The sequence below is a fragment of the Oscarella lobularis genome, chromosome 8 (genome assembly GCF_947507565.1).
Source record: "Oscarella lobularis chromosome 8, ooOscLobu1.1, whole genome shotgun sequence".
Lineage (NCBI taxonomy): Eukaryota > Metazoa > Porifera > Homoscleromorpha > Homosclerophorida > Oscarellidae > Oscarella > Oscarella lobularis.
The window spans coordinates 619,366-641,001 of NC_089182.1; the positions used below are offsets into that span (position 1 = coordinate 619,366).

The 21,636-nt window shown below is 49.7% G+C and overlaps 3 protein-coding genes and 1 long non-coding RNA gene across 7 annotated transcripts; 1 reads left to right on the top strand and 3 right to left on the bottom strand.

Annotated features, from left to right (window-relative positions):
* Positions 1–138: 138 nt before the first annotated feature.
* On the bottom strand, positions 139–6,374 carry LOC136189755 (uncharacterized). The gene is made up of 6 exons (XM_065977751.1): positions 5,631–6,374; positions 3,809–5,584; positions 2,037–3,758; positions 526–1,982; positions 373–469; positions 139–320 (listed from the first exon to the last, which is right to left on the bottom strand). The coding sequence occupies exons 1-6, from the start codon at positions 6,362–6,364 to the stop codon at positions 227–229; spliced, it is 5,880 nt and encodes a 1,959-aa protein (XP_065833823.1). The 5' UTR covers positions 6,365–6,374; the 3' UTR covers positions 139–226.
* Positions 6,375–6,424: 50 nt separating this feature from the next.
* Positions 6,425–8,220, bottom strand: LOC136189756 (tetracycline resistance protein, class B-like). Of its 3 annotated transcripts, XM_065977753.1 has the most exons (5): positions 7,142–8,220; positions 6,933–7,098; positions 6,796–6,879; positions 6,637–6,742; positions 6,428–6,586 (listed from the first exon to the last, which is right to left on the bottom strand). In XM_065977753.1, exons 1-5 carry the CDS (start codon positions 8,129–8,131, stop codon positions 6,547–6,549), a joined length of 1,386 nt encoding a protein of 461 aa, XP_065833825.1. In that variant the 5' UTR covers positions 8,132–8,220; the 3' UTR covers positions 6,428–6,546. The 3 variants fall into 3 exon arrangements, 2 of the variants coding, with proteins under 2 accessions (XP_065833825.1, XP_065833824.1); XR_010670451.1 differs by having other exon boundaries at positions 6,425–6,742; positions 6,796–6,932; positions 6,990–7,098; XM_065977752.1 differs by having other exon boundaries at positions 6,428–6,742.
* A 537-nt stretch (positions 8,221–8,757) lies between these two features.
* On the top strand, positions 8,758–15,998 carry LOC136189989 (tyrosine-protein phosphatase non-receptor type 23-like). The gene is made up of 34 exons (XM_065978058.1): positions 8,758–8,894; positions 8,941–9,015; positions 9,093–9,220; positions 9,320–9,396; positions 9,457–9,506; positions 9,568–9,627; positions 9,682–9,753; positions 9,806–9,961; positions 10,019–10,072; positions 10,131–10,178; positions 10,228–10,284; positions 10,343–10,398; positions 10,452–10,531; positions 10,582–10,696; positions 10,758–10,823; positions 10,940–11,007; positions 11,062–11,136; positions 11,204–11,295; positions 11,352–11,438; positions 11,491–11,608; positions 11,665–11,768; positions 11,818–11,874; positions 11,924–12,144; positions 12,205–12,318; positions 12,381–12,876; positions 12,935–13,031; positions 13,093–13,157; positions 13,219–13,353; positions 13,402–13,533; positions 13,604–13,659; positions 13,718–13,846; positions 13,910–13,986; positions 14,118–14,179; positions 14,242–15,998. The coding sequence occupies exons 1-34, from the start codon at positions 8,811–8,813 to the stop codon at positions 15,931–15,933; spliced, it is 5,055 nt and encodes a 1,684-aa protein (XP_065834130.1). The 5' UTR covers positions 8,758–8,810; the 3' UTR covers positions 15,934–15,998.
* An 800-nt stretch (positions 15,999–16,798) lies between these two features.
* On the bottom strand, positions 16,799–21,303 carry LOC136190000 (uncharacterized). 2 transcript variants are annotated; one of them, XR_010670492.1, is made up of 2 exons: positions 18,316–21,303; positions 16,799–18,242 (listed from the first exon to the last, which is right to left on the bottom strand). It is a non-coding gene; the product is annotated as an uncharacterized lncRNA (long non-coding RNA). The 2 variants fall into 2 exon arrangements; XR_010670493.1 differs by having other exon boundaries at positions 18,295–21,303.
* Positions 21,304–21,636: the final 333 nt, after the last annotated feature.

The window sequence follows — 21,636 nt, forward strand, 5'->3', positions numbered from 1 at the left end:
TACTAGTTGGAGGCTAGCCGTGCCGCACGAGGACTGGCGGACGAGAAAACGGAGGGGGGCTCCTTCGGGGCCACCTCGTGTTCTTACAATTCGACCGGCACAGTTCGAAGACATCTGCTGCTAAGCGAGAGCCCGTCGCGACATCCAGAACGGTGCTTTTTGGCAGCAAGACAGCAAAACAACGCAAAGAAAATAATCCATAGCCAGAACGCGCCTAACGAAACACTTAGGAATCAGTTTCTGCGTACATATTATCTTCGAAGCCTTCCTTCGCGAAGCCTTCCTTCACGAATTTGACCGATGGCACATCTCTAGAAGTCCTAAATCAAACCTTGCTTGGAATAACCACGAATCGCTTTTAGATTTCCTCACTTCTTTCGCCACAAGACAAACAGTAGGAGAAGAACTGCGACCGCAACAACGACAAGCACAGCTATAATGATTCCCGCAATGGCTCCACCAGAAAGCCCTGTATAACAATATACGTCAGTTCTAAAATTCAAATTCAAACGGTATCTTCGTTACCTGTGCCTTTAGGCTCTGATTCGATATTACTCGTTCCAGGAGACGATCGTTGTTCCTGAAACGCGCTTAGAACGAAGGGTTCCGTGCCTTCTCTCGCCATGGACATCCTCGATGCACCGTCATAGGAAACGGGCTCCTGACCGGGAGTCAAAATATCGAGCAACTTCTGAATTTTAGATCCGTGACCGAACACGACGGCATCGGCCAAATTGTTCGCGACCGCATCGGTCAGCCGAGACTCGGGCAGACTGTCGTAGAGAGCCACGGCGCCTCCGGTCACGTTCAAAGAAGACGAAGAAATATTCAGTCTCGTTTTCTCGCCGCCACCCGGCGGCAAGTCGACCCCGAGAAGAAAAAAACCGGAATCGTCTGTCCGATATCCTTTCAAGTTCCACATCGAAACGTACTGGGACGAAGTGCTCGCGAAGACGAAAACGGTGAAATTGGACAACGACACGTCGCCTCGACCGCCGTCGAAAATCTCGACGAATGCCTCCGGACCGACGGGAAGCACCTCGCTTATGATCACGCCGGCGTTCGTGGCGAGGAGTCGATCGCGTTCGATAGTCGGACACGCTTTCGTATCCTTTCGCGACACGGTCGGCGAAGACGGGCAATCGTTTCGACGACGAGGAGTCGGACGGGACAGGAGGTAAGAAGCGGACGAAATTTGAGTGCAGCAACTGCATCTGCTAATCGATTCGTCGTCGTCGCTATTTTTATTCCAGTCTTCGTTCGCCTGCGACTCGCCGGGCGTCAAGAGGCTCAGGAGCGAACGGTCGCTGCCGTCGTTCGTTCCGTAGACGAGAGCGTCGATCAGGTTCTCGTCGGTCGCTTGCGTATTTTGGGGAAAATCGTAAGGCGAGCCGGCGTAGAGAGCGACGCCGTCCGGACCGTTTTGAATGCTGTGAGCCGGTAAGACCATGTCCGGATCGAGAGATGCGGACCCAATAACAAAATATCCATTCGAGTCGGTCCTGTATCCAGTCAAAGCGACAGTCAAGTACGACTTGTCGTTGAAGTATCCGTTATAGAGCACTAGAACGATGCCGTCCAAAGACGAAGCGCCCTTGCCGCCGTCGTAGAGTTCGACGAATTCGCCGTCGTCGGCGAGTGCCGGCGTATCGGCGTTGATTTCGTTGATCACTATAGCGGACGTGCAGGGAACGGGAAGACGATCGGGAGGCGACGGCGTCGATGCGACGTCGTTGCAAACGTTCTCTTCGCCGGGAGTGGGTCGCGCGAGTCGATACAGCGTGCCGTTCAGTCTTTGCAGACTTCCGCCGCCGCAGCGACTGAGAGACTCGTCGTCGTCGTAGTGAAACAGGGGATCTTCGAGGAGTTGATCTTGACCGGGGAGGAGTCGATTTAGAAGGAAGTTGTCGACGTAAGTGCGTGCGCTGTACACTATAGCGTCGACGAGATTTTCTCTCGTTGGCCTCGTGTTTACAGGAAAACTAAGCACGAGTCAACGTTTTAGAGGTAAGGAGATTTGTGTGCACTTTACTTACCGTTCGATTGACGATCGATAGATTGCCACCGCATCTGGCCCGTTTTGAAGAAAACCGTCGCGGTAGACGAAGTCGGGCCTGGGATTCAATCGTGATGATCCGATGACGAAATAACCTCTGGCATTCGTTTTCTTTCCAGCGAGGTCGATGGTCCGGTAGCTCGCATCGGGAGGATCGTCTTGGTTGCCGTTGAACAGGACGACGAGGTAGCCGTCGAGGGATGTGCCTCCTATGCCGCCGTCGTACAATTCCAAAAATTCGTGGCTGTCGGCGTCCGGATCGTCGGCATTCAATTCGTTGATGACGATCAGTGGAGCGTTTTCGGTGAGCGGCGTCGGAAAAGTCGATTTAAAGGCGTCGTTTTTAAACGGTTCTACACTGCCTAATCTTCCCAAAGAATACCCGGGAAGGTAAAGAGCTGGTGCGGAATTTGGGGTGAATACCGACAACAGCGTCGTAGCAGAGACTCTCGTTCGAGTCGTTTCGAAGACGACGGCATCAGCAAGATTCATCACTAGTGGATTGCTGAAGCTCATAGGGCCATCATACAGAGCAAAGGCTCCGTAAGAAATGTTGGTAAGTAACGCATTCTTTGAAGCGGGCCCCTCCACTGCATCGCTTCCTATAACGAAATACCCTGACGAATTCGTTTTGTATCCGGCCAAGTTCCACTTGCCGACGTATCGAGTACCACTTCCCTCGTACATCACTAGAATCATGCTACCGAGACTCGTGTTCCCTTTGCCGCCGTCATAGAGCTCAACGAATGCATTGACGCCGGATGGCAGAACTTCGTTGATTACTACCTTACGACTTGTTTTTATCAAACCAGATCGACCCACCAGCACGCAATCTTGACGGGAAGTGTTCCGTGGAACCGATGGCATAGACGAGCAATTGTTAGCCATTCCCGGAGTGGGATGAGACAAAAGAAAAGCCCCCAATTGAATAGGAGCGCGTGCAGCGCAACGACTAATAGATTCTTCACCGGGATGATGCAGCCAATCTTCGTTTACCTGCGTTTGTCCTGGCGCCAAGGCGTCCACCAGTCCAACGTCTGTTTGATCGTTGGTTCCGTAGACAACCACGTCGACCAGATTGGTCGAAGAAGCGGCTGTGCCTTGGGGGTAATCGAACGGAGATGCCATGTGCAAGGCCACCGCATCAGCTCCGTTCTGAACAGAATTCCGTGGAAGGACGATGTCCGGTTTCAGAGCTCCAGATCCTAGGATAAAAAGGCCGGTGACCGAGTCGGTTTGATATCCGGTTAGCGGCACTGTCAGATACGAGGCATCCCCGTTTCCATTATACAAGACGACAACTAAGCCGTCTAGAGACGTCCCTCCTATTCCACCGTCAGATAGTTCAATAAATTCGTTAGTGTCCAGCCCTGGCGAATCAGCGTTTATTTCGTTGATGAGAATATTGGATCTGCATGAAACGATCGATGGCTTAGGAGCTGGCGTGGCCGGCACGTCGTTGCAGTCGTTTGGCCGGCCCGGCGTTGGACGTGCCAGTCTATAGACGCTGGAATTGAGACGCTGTTGACTAAAACAGCGATTGATCGACTCGTCCCCGTCGAAATGAAACGTATCGTCTTCCTTCACTTGACTCTGATTTGGCAAGAGAGCATTGACTAGAACTGGATCAACACTGTCATATTTACTATACACAATGGCATCTATGAGAGCAACTCGAGACGGAGCTGTGCCGACGGGAAAACTACAAAAAATAATTAGACACCCTACGATTTATAGAAGGAAAAGATGCACCTGGAAGCAGAAGCCCGATAGATGGCTACAGCATCTGCTCCGTTTTGAAGGAAATTGTTCCGGTAGACGAGATCAGGCTTGGGGCTAACCTGCGATGATCCCACGACAAAGTATCCCTTGCTGTTCGTCGTTTCTCCGGCGAGATTGATTGTCAAGTAGCTCGTATCTGGCGGATTTCTGTTTCTTCCATTAAACAAAACGATGATAAAGCCACCCAAAGGCGAGTTTCCTCGACCGCCGTCATATAATTCCAGAAATTCGTGCGTGTCAGAATCAGGATCGTCGGCGTTTAGTTCGTTGATGAGAAGGGGCGGAATAGCGTTGGGTAATAGAGGCGTTGGTATACCAATTACGAATGCAGGGCTATCGAAAGGCTTTAGACTACCCACTCTGGCTATAGAATATCCAGCGACGTACGCAACAGCGGGAAAATTAGGAGTCAATACGGAAAGTAAAGCAAGTGCGGAAATTGATTTGTTCTTCGCACTAAACACAATTGCATCTGCTAAATTAAGCACTCTCAGACGAGATGACACCGGTCGATCGTAGAGAGCAACTGCTCCGTAGGTAATGTCAACAAACGAAGAAAGATCCTTGGAGAAGTCTTTTTCTACGAGTCCTTTTCCAATAACAAAATAACCGGAAGCATTCGTTTGGTATCCATTCAGATTCCACCTGGCGACGTATTGACTACTATTTCCACTATACACAACGAGAGCCAAATCAGCAAGATTCGTGTCCCCTTTGCCCCCGTCATATAACTCAATAAACGCGCCAGGACCAGACGGCACAACTTCGTTAATTGTAACGTTTCTGCTCGTCTTTACCAGAGCTGAACGACCGACTACTGGACAGCGTTTGGTGACAATATTCTGCGATACGGAAGGCACAGATAAACAATTATTAGGCAGTCCAGGCGTTGGGTGTGATAAAAGAAAGGCTCCTAATTGAACAGGAGCTCGTGCAGCACAACGACTAATAGATTCTTCGCCGGGATGATGATTCCAATCTTCGTTTACTTGCATTTGTCCTGGCGCCAAGGCGTCGAGTAGTCCAATGTCTGTTTGATCATTGGTTCCGTACACAACTACGTCTACCAAATTGGTAGAATTTGCAGGAGTGCTAGATGGAAAGTCGTATGGCGATGCCATGTACAAAGCAACGGCATCAGGTCCATTTTGAATCGAATTTGTTGGAAGAACAATGTCTGGGTGATACTGAGTGGATCCAAGAAGAAACAGACCGGTTTTCGCATTTGTTTTGTATCCAGTCAATGATACGGTCAAATAAGACTGATCTCCATTTCCATTGTATAGCACGAGAATGAGGCCATCGAGAGAAGTTCCTCCAATTCCACCGTCAGACAACTCGATATATTCTTGTACATCTGACCCGGGCGAATCAGCATTGATTTCATTAATGAGAACTTTCGATGCGCACAAAGTCACGGAAGGCTTGGGACCTCCACTAGTTGGGATCACTGTGGGAGCAGCAGACGTTGGAGCAGCAGACGTTGGAGCAGTCGTTGGAACGTTGAAACAATGATTCGGCCCGCCCGGCGAATAGACGGCCAATTTGAAAGCGCTTGAATTGCGAGGATAAAGACCATAGCAACGACTTATTGACTCGTCCATAGCGTGAAAAGAATCGTCCTCTCTGATTTGGAATTGATTAGGCAAAAGTGCATTGACCAAAGCAGTGTCAATTGTCCCTGATCTGCTGTAGACGACAGCGTCAACTAAATCCACTTGAGTAGGTTTCGTACCAGAAGGAAAACTAAGAAGAAAAGTCCGTAAATAGTTCAGTTCAATTGTTTACATACCTGCTAGCAGGTGCCTTATAAATAGCAACGGCGTCGGCACCGTTTTGTAAGAAGTTGGAAGGCAGCGTTAAGTTTGGCGAAATGGCTAAATTGCCAATAAGAAAATATCCGCTACTGCTTGTCTGCCATCCAGTCAAGTCAATCGTTCGATAACTGGCATCCCCACTTAGGGCCCCGTTGAAGAGAACGACAATGAAGCCATTCAAACTGGTCGATCCGACTCCGCCATCGTAAATTTCAATGAATTCTTCCTTGTCAGAACCGGGACTGTCGGCGTTGATTTCGTTGATAACGAGGTGAGGCGACGGGTCGTAACAGCTCGTAATATTAGCAGGATCGAAGGTCGTCAACGCAGAACAATTCAACACGTCGGAAAGATCGAAACCGATCAATTCCGCACTACAGTCCTTTCGAATTCGATCGCACAATTCGTAGCAGGGAGACAAAGGACGACCTCCTTCACCACAGGGGGGATAAAACGAGGAGCAGATGAACGAGCCAAAATCGTGAGAGCATCCGCTCCGAGCCACCGACATGTACTTGTTCGACGCAGTTGCGGCGCTTTTCTGATCCTGATGTCCTAAACTATTCGGTAGGCGGATTCGATTGAACGTTGCATTTGTGCAGATCGTCGCTATGCTTCGATCGAGCTTTTGACACGATTGCGCGAGAGCGCCGAGGCTCGACTGGGATATCGTCAGAAAGAAAAGGAGGGCAACGAACGCCGAGATCATCTTTAGGGGCGGGCAGGTCACATGGGGTGCATTAACGCGTCACATGCGATTTGGCGCCCTGCGCAGATTAAATTAATTAATATTTGCTTTGCCCATTTCAAAAATAAACGTGCTCTTTTTGGTGTAGGCATGCCAACCAAAAGTCTTCTCATTGAATTGAAGTGTTTTCTGGTTTCGATTCGTCAATTTCTAGACTTGGCTTCTTTGGGTACCAGCATGCTGCTAGAACTCCCGTCACTACGTAGAATACGCCCACAAAAGCAAAGACGTACTGCTCGTAATCAATTTTCAGGAGCCATTTGAAGAGGGGAGCAAACATCACAGGTGCACATATTCCCGAGATTGCTTCAAGGGTTCCTGCCGCCCCAAGGACAGAACCTAATTTTAATTTAATTAATAGTCGTTATTTGTCAGGTCCGTGAATGTAGCACCTTGTTTGCTTACGGACGTGTAGTTCGACGCTGTTCCACGTAGACACGGTGTCATCCATGCAAATAGCATAAAAAGTGAAGAACCTACATAGTAGGGGTGTAAACAGTAAAGCAAACTCTACAGTTTATTTCTTCACCTGCATAAAACATCCACTGTCGGGTGAGGAAAGTGAAGGCTCCATAAGTCATAATACCGAACATGGCACCGATTGCCACTTTGTCTTGATTCCTCAGTTTTATTATGTGAGACATGGGACCGCTTCCGATGAAGAGAGCCACCATGCGAAGTGAGAAGAAGATTCCCTAATAAATCGAGTGAGATTAAATAATTGGTAGTATATAGTACTGTTTCAAAGGCTCCCCATCCAAAATCGCGTTTAGCAAATAGGCTAAATGTGAAGTGAATGCTCCGAACCGGAATCCAGTGCGTGAGTAGCATTACAGTCAGCACTACCCATGTCCATGACTGCAACAGTGTCATCGCCGATCCTATGGGAGTAAGGATTATCCAGCTAATTGTTCTCCGGTGACATTTAGGATTCGCTACATTGGTAGACTCGGAGTTATTTACAGCTAACAGTTTTTCTTCTTCTGCTGGCTCTTTCAGACAGCATTCAGTCAATTGAGCAGAGTCAAAACACTGAAGTATTGCTCGTTTCTCCTTAGGAAGTGTTTCCGTTACACATGTGGCAATAAAGACCGCAAGTATAAAGTAGAGACCGCCAGAGAGGTAATATGGAGCTTGTACACCAATATTCTTTGCCATGGCACCGCCTATAAAAGGGCCACTTGCAACTCCCAGGAAGAGAAACCCCTCCGTCCAGGCGTAGTTCCTCGATCGGTTTGCCGGACTGGACGTGTCAGCTACTGCCGAAAATATGACTGCACAAAACAGATATGATGAACTTAGGGTGCCACATGCAGCGTGCGCGTAATGAAGAACGTTAACATTCGGCGATAAAGCCTGTGCCAGTTTGTCCAAGCTGGTTCCCAGTGCCATGACGACAAGGACCCTTTTGCGGCCGTACAGGTCAGACAAGGAGCTAAGCAGTGCAATCATTAGCACGCCAACAATATTGTAGTCGCGCAGTGTGATTTTCACGCAGTCTGTTGCCCTTGCGACTATTGCTTTGTCCGTCGAGTTGCATTCGTGGGTGAGAAGGGGGCGGTGCCAGGGGCTGGCGGTGCCAATGGACGAATTGGACGAACTATTGCAAATCAGTGCGAAGATTAGTTGTGGCATCATTGTACCGTCGCTTGCTATATCGTTGAAGAACGCCCAGAGAAACGTTATTGCATTCCATTGGAGGATGTGCCGATCGACTTTGAACGCCATACCATTGGCAGTTTTCGCTTTCTTTTAGGTATTTCTTTTAGGTATTTCTGCCGTAGTGTCAGCGCGGCAACAGTAGTTGGATTAGTGTGTAGTTGGGCTCAAGTTTGTGAGTACATATGGTCACGTGTCAAGTGCCGCTGCAGAGGTGTCTCTAAGGGTCCGGAATAAAAATGTACGTCTAATATAACGTCACCCACCTAATTTCATTGTCATTTTCGATCGTCCAAGTTCTACAGATAGTCTAGCTTCTGTCGAAAGACGACGTACGGGTGAAAAGAGCCCGTTTTCGAGCGAGAGCCCATTTTTCGAGCTGTTCGCGGAACGGTGGCTGGCTGCACGTACGTTCACCACGTCGCGCTTCAAGTTCTCACGCTCGACGAAGAGCGACGGAGAAAAACGTAAAACTAGCTAAAAATGTACATAGCACATTTAAAAAATTAATAGCAAATTTTAAAAATTAGTTTTGAGAAGAGCTACTGGTGTACTGCACCACCAATCAAAACCCAAGCGAAGTTTGCCAGATCAATTAATTCTAGCAGTGTAGACAGTGAAAACTGTGAAATTACACTTACTGTGACCGAGAAAATAGCAAACGACTCCTCCCTTTCATCACGTGCCCACAATCGACGTCATCGTACCAGTTCGTTCACCTCGTTGCTTCCACAACCGAATTGTGACGATGGAAGAGATTCCTCGCACATCAATGATCACTCTCGACCTCAAAACGTCGATCGGCGTCGACTTTTCGAACCCCATACGACGCGTAAGCGCGCCTTTCGTCGTTCCAATCGTTCCAATCGTTTTCCTAGTACATTCGCGACTACTATCACGAAGATCCAGACAACTATTCAGACGAACTGGCGCGTTTGAAACAACTCCGAGCGGTAGGACAGCGACTCCGTGACGTCATCGTCCTTTTCTCTCGACTAAACCGCCTCTTTCTCTCCGACACTTTTTTTAGAACGCCATTACGCCGACACGCGACTACTCGGGATGCAGCGTTCTGCGTCGATATTTCTGCCAACTTCACTTTCTCGAAGCCCGATTTCCAATGAAAGAAGGCGAAGCGGCGGCGATCGCATTCTCATGGTTCGATATAAACGACGTTCCCATTTCCCAATTCCCATTATTAAAAAATCAGTTCGTGTATTCCTGATATCTAATCAAAGCCTCTTTGGTATATCCTAGGACGGATCCTCTGTCCGGCAAGAGCGTTTCCATGTCTGACATCTCGTATGACCAGTCTGCCATTCTATACAATCTTGGTGCGTACCAATAAGAAAAACGGCAACTGTGTTCTACTGGCAACTTTCTACTTTTTGCAGGTGCCCTTCATTCTCAACTCGGTGACTATGACAGTCGAACTACGGACGACGTAAATCCGACGTTTTTCTTTGAGGCGTCTATTCCCTTGACTTCCTTTTTTTTTCCCTCAGGGGATGCGCGTCTCCTGCACTCATTTTCAATGTGCGGCGGGCGCCTTCGACTATCTCAAAGTGAGGAATTACAACCGAAACGCCCATTCAATTAATTAATTGATTTTTCTAAAGGAAAACTTTGCTGTTGCTGCGACTCCTGATTTGAGCAGCGAGCTGATGGCAATGTACACAAGTGTCATGTTGGTGCGTTCTTTGAAAAAGTGATCTATTGCCCAATTTCACGTTTTTTCTCTAGGCCCAGGCGCAGGAGTGTCTTCTTGAGAAATCGGTCAAGGAAAAGCGGAAGGGAGGAATCAACAGCAAGGTGGCTCGGCAAGTCGCCAATTACTATAGTACGGCACTATTGGTTGCCGAATCGTCAAAGGCAGTCACAGCGTCGAAAAAATACAAAGTACATACGACGCAATATGTGCGTTTAGGAAAAAATGGACTTAATTTCTTTCTTCAGACGTGGCAGAAACATTTTGAACACAAATCCCTGTACTTTGCCGCTCTGGCTCTGGTAGAAACTACCGTATATATCTCGCGCTCACTAGCATTACTTGTGTCTACCCTATTAGATGTTTGCTGCTACTGGATCGGAAGAGCAGGGAAAACATGGCGAAGAGGTAGTCTTATGTTCACGTTTTGCAGCCGAAATGTTCGAATTTTCCCCAGGTGGGCTACTTGAAGGCTGCCGCGGCTAAAATTGAAGAAGCAGGCAAAATAGCAAAGGCGAGAATCTCTTTCTATTACGACTTTACTAAAGAATGAGGCTTTTCAATTTTCTCAGGATGACGCGAAAGCAAAGGAAGCCGTGCGATTGGTGTCAGAGGCCATTGCCAAACTGTAAAACTCTATTTCTCTCCTCCACGCTTTTGACATTATCATTTCCGTTCTAGACTCGAATCCGCCGTAAAGAACAACGACTTCGTCTATCACGAAGCAGTTCCGGAGCCCGACGCTCTTCCCGAAATAAAAGGTAAGCACTGCCAGCATTCACGTTGCCATGTCGACGTCGTTTGTCTACAGCGTCGTCCCTCGTTAAACCGATGCCGTTCCAGCCGTCTGATCCGAGCGTCTCGGGCCACGATATATTCGCTAAGCTGATTCCTATGGAAGCCCACGAACTTTCGTCCGTCTACAGGTTGATTGAGAAAGGCGCTTGTGACATATTGGTTTTGGGGCACACGTTGTTATCGTCGTAGTGAGGAGAAGGCGAGACTTCTTCGTCACATTGGAAGCCTTATAGAAGGAAAAGATGCCGATTTGAAGTGAGACTGAAACCGTTAAAATCGTCAAGGGCGTATTCATATTGTAGAGGCATCTAATAATAATTGTGGTCTAATCTACCAGGGTGTACTTAGTTGTTTATGTTTTCTCTTTGAAGGCAAACCATGGAGTCTCTTAGTCTTGAAGACGTTCTCAAGCCGCACAGCGTACCAAAAACACTGCCACGTAAGTAGCCACGATAATAGATGTGATCCTGCGCAGGACGTCACATGTCTACAGCTCAGCTTCATGAAAAGTACGAGGACATGAAAGACAAGAAAGACGTCCTTGACCATCTCAGGGAATCGCTTGATGGTGCGTGGTGACGTGAGAGGTTTGAAAATTGAATCTTATGAAAAGGCTCCGCCTCCTCTCTCCCTAGAGCTGGATCTTCTTTCAGCCAAGGCAAAGACTTCCCTTGATCAAGTGGAAGCTCTCCTAGAGGAAGACGAGAAGCAGGAAAAACTGATTGAAGTCAATAACAAATTATCTTCGTTGCAACGACGAATCTTTTTTCATTGATCTAATAGGAAAAATTTGGTCCTCGGTCTCAGCCTAAGGAACTAGCCGACCTTCACACTGAACTGAAACAGTTTCAAGAGGCTCACGCCAAGGGGGTGAGAGCGTGAGTCGAGAAATTAAAATAGGGTACATTATTTTGTCTTTCAGATGAGTACCAATGCCGATATTGTGGAAAAATTCAAGCAGAATCAGGGTCACTTTGAACACCTAACGGGTTCCCAGGACGCTCTGCTCGCATCCCTGCCGACTCAGAGTCTTCTAGACTGTAAGCGTCGTTTTCCTCTTTAGTCGACTTTCCGTTGTATGATTTGGCGGTTGCAGCTCCTATCGACGAAGAACTCGTCGAAAACTTGCAGAAACTCTTGGGAAAAGTCGATCAGATGAAAGCGCAGCGCAAACAATTGGAATCGGATTTGAGAGAAAAGGTGCAGAGCTTCGGACTCCTCTACTTTATTAACTTCACAAACGCTTTAGATCAATAAGGACGATATAACGAGTCAAATCGTCACAGCCGAGAAAGACGCTCAAGACGTAAAAACATCGTCTAAACACTTCTTAAAACGCGTCGTTTCTGTTCTAGAAATTCTTCTCGAAGGAATTGGAGAAACACAACGACGTCGTCGACCTGATTCGTCAGAATCTCGACGCGCAGGATCGCATTCTCGCCGCGCTCACCGAAGCGAACGCCAAGTACGCGTCCGTGCGACAGAACCTTCAAGAAATCGACGAACAACGCGAACAAATCGTCGAGCAAATCGTCGAGGCAGCCGACGTCTTTCCCAATCTCGACGCCCGAGCCGAGTAGGAAATAAAAAGTAGAAAAAAATCTGCGCATTGGGACTCGGGATTTTTATCACGCAGAAAGGGCCTCGGATTTTTCAAGAGACTCGACGAAAAAGCCGCTCAACTGCTGAACAAAGCGCGAGACGTGTGCGCGTCTCGTCAACGCGAACGACCCGCTCTCGTGCCAGAAGCGTACGCGTCCGTCTCATCCCAAAGCGACGGCGAGTGTGATGCTTTCTTTCTTTCTTTCTTAGACCCGTTCGCCCCGTCGTCGCTCCCGCTTCCGCTCCGGATCGCGCGGAACCCCAGGGCCGCTTCGCTTCTCTAACCCACTCCCACCCGCCGTCGAGATCGAGTCTGCCGCCCAAGCCCGCTCATCTCCTCGGCGGCGTTCCGGCGCCGGCGACGACCGCGTCTCCCGTGCCGTCCCTCGGGGCAACATTTTCTCCGGCGACGCAATCGTCGACGTGGTCGCCGCTCGTGTCGCCGGCTCCTCCGTCGTCGGAACGCGTCGTCATCGGCGGACAAAGTCAGCCGGATCCGATTTCTGCTATGACGCGCGTCGTTGTTGCCGGTGGCGAACGATCGACGTCGTCGCTCGTCGTCGAACGGGAGCGCGCGCTGCCGGCTTCCGCCGTCGGAAACGTCGCTACCTTGCAAAAGGTCGTCAGCGACGTGGAAGCCCAATTGAAGGCCCTGTCAGAAGTGTCGTCGCACGATAATCGCTTCGGGATGACGCGGGACTGGGAGGTAAAAGTGCGAGTGTTCGTGTGTCTAGTTGCTTGACTCATAAGTAATGGTGCCAAAGGCTCTGAACGCTTTCGAGGCCGAAGATGCGAAATCTTTCACAGTGCACGCTGCCCGAATACATTCTCACATGAATCGCTCTGCTGACTCGGTTCCGTGTAAGAAAAGAGGCTCTATGTGTATAGAAAGAAATGACTTATTATTTCTCTTTCTCGTTAGATGACCAGAATAGAGTGAAATTGCGCGGCGTCGCTGCCGACTACATCAATGCCTGCTATTTGGACGTGAGAATAACTAGTTTTCAATTTTAAATTAATTAATATGTTCGTTTTTTTTGTTTCTCAGGACTTGTCTCCGCCTCGTCACATCGCCGCCCAATCGCCGCTCTCCTCCGACGCCGTCGACGATTTCTGGACGATGGTGTGGGAATGCCGAGTAGTCGCGATTGTAATGTTAGACAGAGAAATCGAAGACGGAAAGGTGATAGAAGCTCCCTATTCTCCTTCGTTATCTCATATCATTATTGAGGTATCTTGCTATCGTTACTGGCCCGAAGGGGGAGGCCACGTACTCAAAACGGGTCCTCTCGAAGTGACGCTCCAGAGCTATCGCGAAACGAGCGTTTGCGTATGTCGCTATGTTTGCATAAGGAATACGAAGGTGACGTTAATTCGAAATAGCAATTAGATGGCCTTCTCATTGTTCCCGCCTTCCTCCGTGATTTTTATAGGATAACGAAGAGAGGACTGTTGCCCATCTGGAATATCGAGACTCTTCGGAAAAAAGGTGGGACGCGTCTGATTTGATAAGCGACGTATTGAATAATTCAACTGGTTTTCGTTAGCGATGTCGCCGTCTCGTCTGGCGGGCTTCCGCCGCTGGCAATGAAAGGTTTTTGTGAGTTTTTGCTCGAGGGAATGGCTGTTTATCGTCGATTCGCTCGCAACGACGAACCGTTGATCGTTCACAGCAGGTCAATACGGAAAGAAAAGAAACGATGTTCTCTTTAGAAGGGTTCTCGTGTTTTTGTACGCAGCGACGGTGGAAGTCGAATTGGAGCTTTCGTCGTTCTGCACAGCGCAATGCGAAGCATCGACGACGGAAATTCTACGGGTAAGAGAAACGGAAATGAGGTTTGCAGGGGGTGGGCAGGCGTACCCGCGTAGATTGTTCTCTCTCGAAGCGTTCCACTTAGCTAGAAGCCGAATCGAGACCCTTAGGCTATAGCGTGCTCGTTTCTGTAGTGAATGTATTCAATCTGGTGCGATTGTTGAAAAAACAGAGGATGCAGACGATAAAGAGCAAGGTGCTGAACAGAGTGTGCACGTTTCGTCTAATCCCTAACCTCTTGCTTCGTTATCTCTTTAGGAAGAGTACATCTTCTGTCACACGGCTCTACTGTATCTCGTTCGTCGCGTCTTATCGGGATCGCAAGCGATCGATGAAGCGCCGGCACCGTCGTCCTTACCGTCGCTGCCGCCTGCGCCGCCTCAAGATCCACCGGAACCACGGCGAAACGATCCACTCAGCTCCTTGGATCCGTTTTGGAAGATTGGCGTCGACAGAAAGAAACCAGCGCAGCCGGCCGACGAATTTGATCCGCTGAGTTCGGCACCGCGTCCGAGAGCGGCGACGGTGGCGGCGGCGACGGCATCGTCGGTTCCACCTCACTCTGGCTTGTACAAGTCGTACGAAAGCGTCGAAACGTCGTCGGGAAATGTTGTCAACGTTCGCGGTGCCGCCATTTCGTCTGAGCGAGAACAGGCGACGACGGCGACGGCGACGACGGTAGCAACAGCAGCTCCAGCACCGATGGCGACGTCAGCAAACGTCGTGCAAATACCGTCTTTCGTGACGTCGTTGCTGGCGGAAAAAGAGAAACAGATCGAGATGCAGGCGCTTAAAATTGCCGAACAGGATCGCGTTATCGGCGAGCAGCGAAAACGAATTATCGATATGGAGATGGCGTTCGGCGACTTGCGACGTCAGTTCGACGAGTGTCGGCAACTTGCCGAGGAAAAGCAGCGCGTCGTTGACGAACTGAAAAGCAAATTGATTGGCAGTCAGTCGTTGGAAGTGCAATTGGAGCAGCTGAAAAGTTTCGTACTCGTGGAAAAGAGAAAGCAGGAGGTGCACCGACAAGAAGACAAGCACTATCAGCAGCAGCTTCAGCAGCAGCTGCAAATTCAGCAGGCCGAGCTGAATAAACAAAAGGAAGATCAGCGGCGACAAGATGCAGAAAAGCAAAGACTTTTAGAACAGCAACACCGGAATCAGCAGCCTTTGCCATCGCCAGCACCTATGCTTTCTCCCGCGCCGACACCCGGTACACCGGTATGGGGAGACGGCTCGCGATTCCCTGCGTCCCATCCCCAGACAATGCAACCTCAGCCGGCCCAACCCCAACTGATCCAACCCCAGCCGCTTCAACCCGCGCAGCCGGTCCAAGCGCAGCCAACCCAACCGCAGCCGCTTCAATCCGTGCAGCCGGTTCAACATCAGCCCCAAGCGCAGCTAATTCATCCGCAGCACCATCAGCAGATTACTCATCCGCCACAGCAAGGTTCTACTAGGCCCCTTCCGCCGCCGGTGCAGCAGCAGCAGCAACAGCAACCGATTCTAGGTCAAAATCCTGCTTCTTTGCAAGTGATCGGTCGAGGTCAACCGTTGCCTCAACGACCCAACGAGCCTTCGCACTATTTTCATCAGCCGGCAGCAGCAGCGGGTCAAGTAAGCCCTCAAGCGGGAATCACTCAAAATCCTCTCGCGGGGGTGAAACCGTATCAACCGCGCGATCAGCATCGGGGTCGAGGGGGGCCTCCGTCTACATTTCAGGGTCATTCTCAGCAGTTTCGTCCTTCCCAGCCGATTCCTATGCAAACGAGCGTGTCTCAACCGCTTCCGCAGCAGCGGTATCCCTCTCAGTTTCAGCCGGCGATGGCTCCCGGCCAGATGCACCCGAATCCGAATCAAATTATGCAGCAACAGCAGCCGCAGGCTCAACACGGAACTGTTCAGAATCCGTCGCTAGCTCAGCAACACTCGTACGTGCAAAAGTAACAATTTCTACGTCTCTATATTGTGTCATTTATTATTCCCGTGATTCGAAGTATCGTGATACCGTGCGTGCATGCAAAACTAACGCGAACGGACGTCACCTTCTATCCTTAGCCAATTAATCAGTTAACTACTCTATGTCGTTGAGAGCGGAAGGGGTTTCGCCATGTCATTCAATAGGCTTCTGACGACGTCAACTCACGCATATAGATATCACGCGCACACGCACGACTTGACGACAAGCTGAGGAATTTCGCCGTCAAACGTGTCCTTTCCAAGTTGTCTTTTCACGCTGATCGTCTCGAACGATCCCGGCGTACATAGAGGCGCCGCTGAGCGGTTGATTTTTTCATCGTTTTTTGAACGGCTTGCCTGTAGGAGGGCGAGAGCTTCCGCGTGAATACTATTGTGATACACTTTATCCAGAGATCCGCACTGTCCCACGCACAATCCGATGTCGACAATGGGCGGATGAATAACATGCCCCCAGCCAATCTCGGTGAAGTTGAGCAGGAACGAACGTCGCTGGCACAGATCTTCTCTATCTTTTTTCTTTCCAGTATCTATGCTGCGTGGGCTAACTGCGATAAGACAGCAGCATATGGAAAAGACAAAGAGAGCTTTGTTCGTCATCATGATTGCAGAAGATAGGAGGAAGGAATGAATAATACAGGCTCGTCTCTAGCAAATATAGTAGCAGTTTACTATGCAAATTGAATTCGCGAGAAATGTAAGCAAGGAAAACGTATTAGGTGCTCGTTCGCGGAAAAGCGGAGTGTTGTTATACGGGCTAGCATAGTACGGGTCCGCGTCAAGAAAGAAAGTCGAAAAACGAAAAAGACGTCGTCCATCGCAGCGAAACGAAACGTCAAGATCACAGTTTTAATATGACAGGTAGGCGTGGGCTACAAGAACGGAACGGGACCCCTCAACAAAGTCAGAGTGCCCGCTTCCGGACTCAAAAGCGCAAAAGAAGAAGAAAGAAAAAAAATCCCAGTAGCTAGTCCACTTCACGAACACTGACAGCTGACGGCGACAAGATCTTCGATCACCTTCGTCCTTCGAACGCCGCCCAACGTGCGCATAGTCACCGAAACCGCTTCGAGCTGACGCGACACGCAACAGGGTCCCGCAACCGATTTCCACTTCAAATTCTCCTCCTTAAGTAGACGTTTCCACACGGCCAACGCTTCGGCGTGAAGCGTGCTATGATAGGTCCGATCGACTTTGCCGCATCGGCCCACGCACTGGCCGATGTCGAGCCGAACGGGCTCGATCACGCGAGCCTCCCAGCCGAGTTCAGTCAGATTGACGACGAGCGGCTCGCGATGACACCACTTGGACGGTGTCGTCGGCCGGGGACTCGTAGTCAGGCTCGAGACGATGCAGCAGAGAATAATCCAAACGTGTCCTACGAACATAATCGTCTTTTTCTTTCTTTTGCTCCTATTGTGTCCATTTATGTAGTCGGTGGACCCGGAACTCGGTTATCCTCGCTCTGGCGTGCTTCCCTTGTACTTTCCTCTTCTCTGCCTCCGAATCCTATCAAAAGGCAATTGAAATCTCGTTGGGAAATCGTCTAGACTTGGGGGGTTCGTAGTCGTCGGCCCCTCGAGCCTACTTCGATAGGATCTCGTCTCGGAGATTTCTCGAGGCGGCCGACGTCAAGCAGACGGTCTCTTCGCGGAAGAGGAAACGAACGGAACGGGCAGAGGAAATTGACTCGACGTCGCTTTTTCCTGACTTTCGACAGTTCGCACTGTGTCCTCGGAACGCAACGCAGTTCTCAACACCAAAATGAGCAAACGCACTTTTTTCTAGCCTAGTTAGTATAAAGGAGTCGATATAGGTAAATTTCGTTTCGTTTTCGTGGCTTTTGACTGCGAAATTGTCAAAGAGACGTCGCTAGAGGACGAGTCTGCTCGTGCTTGGCTTCTTTTCCTTCTAGTACCCCGCGGCATTTTCGTGTCGCCCTTCTCATTCGAGTGAAACGAGCCGAACTTTATCTCAGCACTCGCCTTTTCGCTAAGACATCGAGACGTTGGAGGGAGACATCGAAGTGGCCTATAAAAGGATCGCGCTTTCGGGCTCTTCGTTCTAAGTGCAACTTGAGCGAAGATGATTGCGTTTTTGTTTGTTTGTCTTTCGCTCGCCGCCGTCGTCGTCACCGGCGCTCCCGGGGCCGGCAGCGCCGAATCGTCTGATGCCAAACGTGCGTCATCGATTTGCAAACGACACAGGCTCCTGGTCGACTTCAAGGCCCTCTTCCCCGAGCACACGGGATTGCACGATCACACAGTCGACGTCGGAATCTGCAAGGGTACGTGTAAGCCCAATCCGCACAAGCACCTTCTCTCGCCTCACAGCGGCATCGTCATTGATCACCTTCGATTGACAAAAGAAGATGTGAGAAACGGCTGCTGCGTTGCAGACGAGTCTCTACTTCTCAAGCATTTCGTTTTCAACGAGACGCGGAACGGCTTGACGAGCATCGAAATTCCTCCTATTATCGTTCCGACGATGCCTGGTGCATGCAAATGCGTTTTTTACTGACTCGACGTTTTACCACCGTCATTCCCCTTTCTGTTCTACCCGCACTTATTTAATCAAGCACCAAGTGTTGCTTTTTATATATTCGAGCATCTGTCTCTCCTTTGCCCAACTGGAACCTTTTATTTCGCCCGTGGCTATGTAAGTTCGATCCCTAACAGATCTATAAAGACTGGTTGGAGCCAATCGTTCGGTCGACTACTGTTTGGATAGCGTGACGTATAGGAACACAGTTTCCTCTTTGATTGAACGTTTAGTCGCTATCAGGTCTCCCTGATGTGATGGGCGTCTTCTACCTGCGAGACTCTCGCTCTTTCCTAACTTAAGCGTGCACGTGTTCTATTTCGCTCTTCGGCTACAAATTGCTGGTATGTATCGTCGTCATGGAACCATATTGCTGGGTCCTTTCTTTGTTTACAATGAGACGCGGACCGCGGCTTGATGAGCATCGAAATTCCCACATGCAACGCCCGGGGCGTGTAAGTGTGTTCTAATTTACTGACTCAATGTTACCTTTTTCTGGATCTTCCTGCACTTACCTAACCAAGCGCACAAACTTAAATGCGAGCATCTGTTTCCCTTGCCCAACTGGAAGCATTTATTTCGCCTTGGCTACTTTCCCAAACGGAAAATTGACTCGTCTAGTTGGTGATCTCATAGTATTTATAAACTATCCTATGCGTCATCGGCACGAGCTATCCAAACAGTAGTTGACCGAACGATCGACTGTCGTATTGCAACCAGCCTTTGATTGAACGTTTAGTCGCTGTCTCAGCTGACCAACAAGTCTCCTTGGCGTTGCGTCTTCTAACCACGAGTCTCTCGCTCATCCTGAAACGTGCACGTGTCTTCAATTTCGCTTCGACTACAAATTCGCACGCTGACGAGCAGTCACACTCAGTTTGACGTGCGCACTTTGACGATGTTCTGCTCTACCTTGCTTTCTTTTCTTCTCGTCGTCCTCGTTCTGTCGACGACGGGTTACCCTGTGGACGACGAGGACGAGGACTCGGAACATTCGAGCGGAGGGCATGACATCATTGCCGAATTTGAAAAGTTGCTCGAGTCGGTCGGTGTGATCGACGCGACAAAGTCGTCCCCTTCGCCTTCGCTATCGCCTTCGCCGCGGACGCCTTCGCCGCGGACGCCTTCGCCGCGGTCGCCTTCAAATTGTCGGGTGGAAAAATTCAAAGTCAGCATTAAGAGTCTCGGCTGGGATTTCGTTCTCAACACGCGAGAGAAGATTAATATCCATCGATGCGCAGGCGACTGCGGGCAAGTGCCGTACTACGGAACGAAAACGTTCCATTCAGAGTTACTTCGACGCTCCTCCGAACGGGAGGATGAAAAGTCCGTTGATGAGGATACGGGGAAAAACACTACCGTCGTCGCCGCCGCCGCCGCTGCCGCCGCCACCGCTTGCGTTCCAACTCGCTACCACTCTCTCGACCTCATATACCTTAGTAAGGATGGGCACATTAGGCAGGTTGTTGTACCAAATGCCATTGTGACGGAATGCAGCTGCATCTGCTCTTTCCGCTAAGCCGCGATCGTGTACAGTATATACAGATAACGTACAGACCTTCTGTTATTGCTTCTGCTGCCAATGCTTGCTTGTTTGTAAACTGGTCGGTTCAATATTGAGTACCTGGCTTCAGTTTCTCCATTCACCGGGCAGATTGCGTTCTATGAATATTCGGCGGCGTAGGAGAAACCGTAGACCATTTTAAGGGACTTGAACAAAAGACTCTCCTAATGGGGGCATCTGCATGCATTGATCGCTAATCGCAAGTTTATCCACTCGAACCAAAGAGCTTTTCTCATGCAAAATTGTTATTTCCCCCAGTCAGTTCACACTGGCTTACGATAGCGCATGGTATCACCTGGAAAAGCGAGTAGGGCTGCATGCAGCTGCTGCTGACAGGCTTGCTTCATCCGCCAGTGGCACACTCCTCTAATGGTCGAATGACGCCAGTTGAATCCGTATATGCAAACCGGTCGTCATTTCCGTAATTGCATGCAAAGAACGGCCTCAAACCACCACATCCGCGTTCAAAGCGGCAACAGCGGCTCGCGTACGTATAAGAATCCGAATCAGCCGCCTCCAGGAAGTAGAACTCTGCCGCAGCTCCTACCATGTTCGTTGCCTCTTTTTTGCTCCTACTTGCGACCGTGGATTGCGCTCCTGTAGCGAACGTTCCGCCGTCGTCAAACGTTACGATCAATGTTACTAAGGACGCTGCTGATCCGAGTTATAATCGAACGCGACAATGTTCCGAGTCATCATCATCATCCTGTAGGACCAAGTCGTTTCTGATTAATTTTGAAGCGATGCCGGATTTCGATTGGATCATCGCGCCGGTTGCCGTCGACATTAGGCGGTGCGGCGGATGTTGCGTCAGAGACGTCAACGATTCGGTCGAGACGGCCACGACAGTGACGCCACTGTCGCCCCCGTCATTGCCCAGCGTCATGACAACTCATACAATACTTACCGAAATTTGGAATTCCGTGCTGGAAAAGCGAGGCGATCGACCGTTGCGCGCTCGAGCGCGCTGCATTCCCGTCGAGTACGAAAGCCTTAAAGTTCTCATGCTTGAGAAACGCCATGAGAGATATCGTGTGGTCTACCGAACTTTACCGCAGGCGCAAGTCAAGTCGTGTCAGTGTAATGAAAATTGACTCGGCGCGTCGCAGCTTGGGGGGGCCGGCCGGCCGAGGTCTTTAGCGCTGCCCACTAACCGTCGCTAGGAAAAACGGATTTTTGTTTCAAATAAACGGGCGACCCATTAGCACGTCCTACCTAACCCTACTAGCTTATGACTATTATAAAGATAGAAATCCGCAATGCGTTTATTCTAAATTTAATGGGCATCATGTCATTGCCACTATTCTCCCCCTTGATCCGACTCGTCGTCGCCGTCGCCGTCGTACAATTGTCTCAGCGACGATCGGCAGTCGCACTGTGTGACTATTATAGGAAAAAGCATCATCTTGTAACCCTTGCTTTCGCTTTTGTCTTCGATAGGCAGTTTGATCGCTTCAAATTTGGTGGGAACGCACATCTTTTTGATGTTCGACCTCTCCGTCGACAGAACGAACAGATGATGGTATTCCATTGCGTCGTCGCCGTAAAGTTCGAGACGACAGCCACCA